Source organism: Coregonus lavaretus, assembly GCF_964263955.1.
Source record: "Coregonus lavaretus genome assembly, contig: HAP1_SCAFFOLD_7028, whole genome shotgun sequence".
Taxonomy (NCBI): domain Eukaryota; kingdom Metazoa; phylum Chordata; class Actinopteri; order Salmoniformes; family Salmonidae; genus Coregonus; species Coregonus lavaretus.
In genome coordinates, this window is record NW_028161670.1 from 332 (window position 1) to 7,690 (window position 7,359).

General features: G+C 46.7%; 1 protein-coding gene across 1 annotated transcript; it reads left to right on the top strand.

Moving 5' to 3' along the window:
* Nucleotides 1–264: 264 nt before the first annotated feature.
* LOC311120228 (cadherin-17-like) lies at nucleotides 265–7,077 on the top strand (the record flags this gene model as incomplete). The annotated part of the gene is given in 13 exon segments (XM_084194839.1): nucleotides 265–359; nucleotides 361–465; nucleotides 968–1,099; nucleotides 1,211–1,361; nucleotides 2,327–2,527; nucleotides 2,649–2,725; nucleotides 3,274–3,462; nucleotides 4,244–4,488; nucleotides 4,582–4,718; nucleotides 4,834–5,058; nucleotides 5,160–5,270; nucleotides 5,391–5,507; nucleotides 5,773–7,077. Coding segments are annotated over 13 exon segments (1,871 nt in total), but the record flags the coding sequence as incomplete, so codon positions are not given.
* Nucleotides 7,078–7,359: the final 282 nt, after the last annotated feature.

Consider the following 7,359-nt stretch of genomic DNA (forward strand, 5'->3'; position numbering starts at 1 on the left):
CTACATACTGCTGGTGAGTTCAGCTGTGGCCACTGCCAGAGCAGCCTGACCTCTCACCTCTGACCCCGAGGTCACGCTCAGATATTCCCATGTAGTGCATTACTTTTGGCCAGTTCATCCATAGACATATAGAGCGATAGTCAAAAACACACACCTGAGACATACATGTGCCATTTGGGAATGGGACACAATTTGGGCCTGTCTTCTTCGGTTGTGCCTGTGTATTGACTGTGAATGGTCCTGTCTCTTCCTCTGTGGCTGTAGAGTCTCGGAGGCTGAACCCTCTGGAAGACCCAGACTTCACACTGATTGTGCGTGTGGAGGACATGGGCGGGGAGTCAGTGAACGCTCTCAACGGTAAACGCAAGGGTTAAAATTGCTGTGCAGGAGAACCTGTGGGTCAATCCTGGACCAATCAACCTCAGAGAACAGTTGAAAGGAATATACCCCATGCCCATCGGCAAGGTACGGCAGGGGTGGAGATCACACTCACACAATCACTATAGGTGTACCAGTACCTAACTAAGGAGTCTGTTTAGAAAACACTAAGGACCTAAGGGAGATGGTTTAGAAAACACTAAGGACCTAAGGAGACTGTGTAGAAAACACTAAGGACCTAAGGAGACTGTTTAGAAAACACTAAGGACCTAAGGAGACTGTTTAGAAAACACTAAGGACCTAAGGAGACTGTTTAGAAAACACTAAGGACCTAATGAGGCTGTTTAGAAAACACTAAGGACCTAAGGAGACTGTTTAGAAAACACATAATCAGCATGCATACCTTAAATGTGATCTCCTATTGACATCACTGTATAATTTAAGCAAAATGTTACATATACAGCAGTTAAGATACATAACATATCTAAATTTGTCTGTCTGTCTGTCTGTCTGTCTGTCTGTCTGTCTGTCTGTCTGTCTGTCTGTCTGTCTGTCTGACTGTCTGACTGTCTAAACTGTCTCCCTGCAGGTCCAGTCTAATGATCCCAGTGCCCTCTACAGGCTGGTACAGAAAGAGCGGGAGCTGATGTTCCCCTTCAATGTCACGGAGGAAGGAGACATTCTGCTGACTGAGGAGCTGGACAGAGAGGACAAGGCCATGGTAACCAGCTAGACATCCTCATCACAATCACTATTCCAAGCAGTATTATTTAATGGAGTACTGTCCACTGGATAGTTCACATCAAAATCACTGTGTGTATGTGTGTTCCAGTACATCCTGGTGGTGTTTGCTGAGGATAGCCATGGTAACGAGGTAGACCCTCCCCTGGAGGTGCAGGTGGTGGTGGAGGATGTGAATGATAACCCTCCAATCTGTGAGGAGGAACTCAGAGTGTTTGAAGTGCAGGAGAACGAACCCATAGGTAACTAACTACTGGATGTGTGTGTGATAGGTTGGGGACGTGTGATACACTATATGGGGGTGTCCAAAAGTATATGGACACCCTTAAAATTAGTGGATTTCAGCCACACCAGTTCGTGACAGGTGTAAAAAAAAAACGAGCACACAGCCATGCAATCTCCATAGACAAACACCGTCATAGGATGCCACCTTTCCAACAAGTCTGTTAGTCAAAGTTATGCCCTGCTAGAGCTGCCCCGGTCAACTGTAAGTGCTGTTATTGTGAAGTGGAAACGTCTAGGAGCAACAACTGCTCCTGTCCATGGTTCGGGCTATGCCCGAAATCTTAACGCTACAGCATACAATGACATTCTAGACGATTCTATGCTTTCAACTTTGTGGCAACAGTTTGGGGAAGGCCCTTTCCTGTTTCAGCATGACAATGCCCCCGTGCATAAAGCGAGGTCCATACAGAAATGATTTGACGAGATCGGTGTGGAAGAACTTGACTGGCCTGCACAGAGCCCTGACCTCAACCCCATCAAACACCTTTGGGATTAATTGGAATGCCGACTGCGAGCCAGGCCTAATCGCCCAACATCAGTGCCCAACCTCACTAATGCTCTTGTGGCTGAATGGAAGCAAGTCCCCGCAGCAATGTTCCAACATCTAGTGGAAAGCCTTCCCATTTTGGAATGAGATGTTCGACGAGCAGGTGTCCACATACCTTTCTATAAATGTGTGAAAAGTCTCATATCTTGTGACTTTGATGTTAGGACTATGTTGTGACTGATGTTAGGACTGTGTTGAGACAGATGTTAGGAATGTGTTGTGACTGATGTTAGGACTGTGTTGAGACTGATGTTAGGACTGTGTTGTTGTATCAAAGGTATGTGACCGTGGGAAAACATAGTTTATTGTGCTCAGAGCTGAAGCATTCTAATAGTAACTCATATAACCTGTGTGATTGGTTCCTCTGGGTTCCAGGCAGTCCAATTGGAGATCTGATGGTGCATGACGCTGATGACATCAACACACCCAACGCACTGCTCTCCTATTCACTGGTGTCCCAAACCCCTTCCTCCGTCTTTACCATCGATGGCATCAGCGGTCGCATCCAGGCCAAGCAGATGCTCCAACGCAGAGACGCAACAGAGTACCACCTCACTGTCAGAGTAAACGACCCAGGTACATGCACGCACACACACAGGCACGCACACACACACTTGACCTTGGCCTAAAAGTTTGAACAGCACAGACACGTGTTTGCTTCCATGGTCCCTCACATACTGTTGTGTGTCTTTGTCAGGTTTCAGCACAGAATGTAAGGTCCTCATCAAGGTCATCGACATCAACAATGAGCTCCCCATCTTCGAGATGAATGACGTGAGACATACCTGAGACACACACCTGAGACACACACCTGACACACACACCTGAGACATACCTGAGACACACACCTGAGACATACCTGAGACACACACCTGAGACATACCTGAGACACACACCTGAGACATACCTGAGACACACACCTGAGACATACCTGAGACATACCTGAGACACACACCTGAGACATACCTGAGACACACACAAGACATACCTGAGACACATACCAGAGACACACACCTGAGACATACCTGAGACACACACGAGACATACCTGAGACACATACCTGAGACACACACCTGAGACATACCTGAGACACCTGAGTTTCATAGATGCTTTAGTTGGTATGGGTTGTTAACCTGTGACCTTTAATACTCTCTCTCTCTCTCTCTCTCTCTCTCTCTCTCTCTCTCTCTCTCTCTCTCTCTCTCTCATTCATTCACTCTCTCACTCACTATCTCTGTCTCTCTCTCATTCTCTCTCTCTCTCTCTCTCTCTCTCTCTCTCTCTCTCTCTCTCTCTCTCTGTCTTTTGCTGTTGCTTTGTAGTATGGTAGTCACAACCTGTCTGAAGACACAGCTGTAGGCCACACCCTCCTGACGGTAAAAGCCACAGACGCTGACGACCCTGGAACAGGAAGCTCCCGCATCGAGTTCCACATAACCGCGGGCAACGAAGATGGAGTTTTCGCCATGGAGACAGACGACAATGGGGAGGGCAGGCTTGTTGTTGCCAAGGTAACTTCATACTGGAAGACACCTATGGAAGGTCAGATTTTGATAGGTGATGATAAAGATGGTAAACTGATCCTAGATCTATGGTTGTATTGATTATTAAGGGAAACTTCCACCAGCAGCCTGAAACAAACCCACACAAACGCTTCCATTTTGCTCCATAATGCTCACAGATCTCTCTCTCTCCCTTCCTCCCCCATCTGCCTCCCTCCCTCCCCCTCTCTCTCCCCCTCTCTCTTTCCTTCCTCCCTCTCTCTTTCCTTCCTCCACCCTCCCTTCCTCCCCCCTCTCTCTCCCTTCCTCCCCCATCTGCCTCCCTCCCTCCCCCTCTCCCTCCCCCTCTCTCTTTCCTTCCTCCCCCATCTGCCTCCCTCCCTCCCCCTCTCTCTTTCCTTCCTCCCCATCTGCCTCCCTCCCTCCCCCTCTCCCTCCCCCTCTCTCTTTCCTTCCTCCCCTATCTGCCTCCCTCCCTCCCTCCCCCTCTCCCTACGCCTTCTCTTTCCTTCCTCCACCCTCCCTTCCTCCCCCTCCCTCTTCCTCCCTCCCCCCTCCCTCTCCCTCCCTCCCCCCTCTCTCTTTCCTTCCTCCCCCATCTGCCTCCCTCCCCCTCTCCCTCCCCCTCTCTCTTTCCTTCCTCCCCTATCTGCCTCCCTCCCTCCCCCTCTCCCTCCGCCTTCTCTTTCCTTCCTCCACCCTCCCTTCCTCCCCCCTCCCTCTTCCTCCCTCCCCCCTCCCTCTCCCTCCCTCACCCCTCCCTCTCCCTCCCTCCCCCCTCTCTCTCCAGCCTCTGAACTATGAGGCTGCTTCTTCCTATACGCTACAGATTGATGCTCGAAACACAGAACCCCTGGTGAATGGTCTGGAGTACGGTGCTGAGTCCTCCGCCGTCGTCTCGTTGGCGATCATTGACGTTGATGAGGCTCCAGTGTTTGCCATGGACATTCTGGATGTCGCGGTGCCAGAGGACACCAAGGAGGGAGCTACGTTGCTCAAAATAAACGCCAAGGACCCAGAGGGCAAAGAGATACTGTAATCACATGATGAGAGGGACTGATGGTGTGTGTGTGTGTGTGTGTGTGTGTGTGTGTTATGGCTCTGACAGTGTGTGTGTGTGCATTGTAGGTTCAAGATGGAGGGAGACACTAAGGGTTGGTTGGAGATTGATCCTGCTACTGGAGAGATAAAGATAAAGAATAAAGCCGTGCTGGACAGAGAGACGGTGGAGGCCTTCCACTTTACTGTTGTCGCCTTCGAGAAAGGTGAAGAACACACATATGTATATTTCAGATACTTTTTTTGACCCACAAACTCAGTTTGAGTCCAAGTTAGAGAATATCCATAATGAATAACATCTCTCCCCCTCTCCACCCCCAGCCAATCCAGAGCTGTCCTCAGAGCGCGAGGTGTCTGTGAGGCTGCTGGATGTGAATGACAATGTCCCCAAGCTGACAGAGAACCAGGCTTTCATCTGTGTGAAGAAGCCCCAGCCTATAGTCCTGACGGCCCTGGACGCAGACGCAGACCCCTTCGGAGCACCTTTCACATTCAGCCTGGCCCAGGGCAAGAAGTCCCCCAACTGGGACCTAAGCACTGTGGACGGTACACATTTGTTAGACAAGACTACATCTCCTAGAGATCCTGTCTAGTAATGTCCTCCCGTGCTGATGTGGGATTGTGTCTCTTCCCTTGGTTTCCTGTAGGTACGTCTGCTAAACTGACCCTGAAGAAATCTCCCAGCGAGGACAAAACATTCCTAATCCCCATCAACATCAAAGACAACGCTGGCATGGGCATCACACAGAAGTTTGAGGGTGAGTGGTTACAGCCAGGTGTGTGTAATAGCACATATCACACACACACCACTGTGTAGCTGTGAGTGGGTGTCTTCTAGCAATGTGTATTTGTCTCTGACGTGTGTGTTCTCCCTACAGTGCGAGTGTGTAACTGTACAGAGCTGGGATACTGTTTCACCGAGCCGGACGTTCATGCAGGGGTGTTAGGAATGCCCACCACCGTTGGAATCCTGGCTGGAACTGTCGGATTCATCGGTGAGTAACAGGCGCTGTTGTTCACTGGTGTTGTTGATGTGTACCGCACTTTAAGAGAAGAGGGAGGAATGGTACAATCGAGGAACTAAGACCTAGCTGTAACATAAAACATTTTGTTGTTGTTGATTGTTTTTGTTGTTATTTTTGACTAATCTCTCGTGGACAGACTAATCGAGTATCTAATGCATTTACGCAGGATTTTAGTTCTGGGTTTCCAATATAAATGTTTGACTGTTGTTGACGGGTGATGTTACTTCCTCCATAGCCCTCGTCCTGGTCATCGCTTTCCATCGCATAAAGAAGGACAACCAGAAGAAAGCCTTGCAGGGAGAAACGGATGCCATTCTCTAGAAACAGTGTTTGTTTAATTGTTATATTTACTTTGATTGGTTGTATGCATATGTTATAAATACTACCTGGTCTCACCATAATCATGCGCTCATTCAGCTCAATAACTTATTTCCCCTGTTAATGAATTGAGTCTGTATTTAGAATTTAGACTGCTCATTCCCAGCTGGTGTGTCTTGACTGGCTGTGCACTGTGTGTGATGGTTCAAACACTCCTTTTCAAGCTGCTTGCTATAATTGTGTAGATTGTTGCTCAGAGACTTTATTTCACTGTTTCCCTCTGACTGTTTTTTTGTACAGATACTCCATTATGTTTTTGATGTAGCCTGATATCAGTGAAGATGCTAGCTAGCCAAGAGTTAAATGAAAAGGGTTCCATCACTTTAGAATGGGAGAAAGACTGCATGCAGTAAAGAGTAGAAATGACCATGGAAAAACGACCAACGTTGGAGACAGTTCCACCACCTAAACATCCCTCAGTTGAACCCTTGGTGTTAACAGTTTGACAAGCCCAGTGTAAATGAATATCTGAGTGTGTACCAAGGTTATTATAGTTTGGTGATTTTCTATTAGATTTTATTTCTATTACTTTTTTGATTTTTTTTCAAATTCAGTTTAGTTTCCATTAGTTTTCAGACTTGATTTACTCGTTTTTATTCCGTTTCAGTTCGATAAAAAACATTTATATTTCGTTTTTCTATTATTTTCCGTTTCAGTTTTAGTGTCAGGGACAGAAAGTAGCCTTATGTGTGGGAGGCTAGGAGCCATGTATGTGTTGAAAGACTATAGCAGGGGTACTCAAGTACTATTTGAGAAGGTCCGGTCACACAAATTTCCTAGGTGGAAAAGATCCAGATGGATATTGTTATTTATTGGCGTAGTAACAAACCCCCACCTTGCAATCCATGCGACCCAAAACTGTTCAAACTGTTCACACCATTCTTGTTGGCAGAGAGAAACGTTTGCAACTGAACATAATTCATGATGGTTTTAATTATATTTTAGTTTTTTTTGCAGTCAAAGATAATAGTTTCAGTATAGTTTTAGTTTTTCAAACATTTTTCTTCATTACTTTATATCAGTTTGCTCAATTGTTTTTCAATTTTTGTATTTAATTTTTGTTTCAGTTTTTGTTTACTATTATAACCTTGGTGTGTACAACACAGTAATGGAGAGAGGAGTGGGGAAAATGTCTATCTGAATAAAGGCTATCTGGACCTACTGTTTTTGAGTAAAATCATGTGCTTTGGGCTGAGAGAGGACTATCCGTGCGTGGGTGTGTGTGTGTGTATGTTTCTGACGGTTCATCCATAGACATATGCATGATTCCACAGGTGAGTGTTGGTGTAACCGTAATAACCATTAAAACCTCTCTACTCTGGTTATCACTGCAGAGAACAGTCTGTCATGTTGACTGTACAGCAGCAGCTTTTTATAGCTCTCTGTGAAAAGGCTTCTGATGAGGAAAACTCATTATAGGTGGTATTTAAGTGGTATGACACTT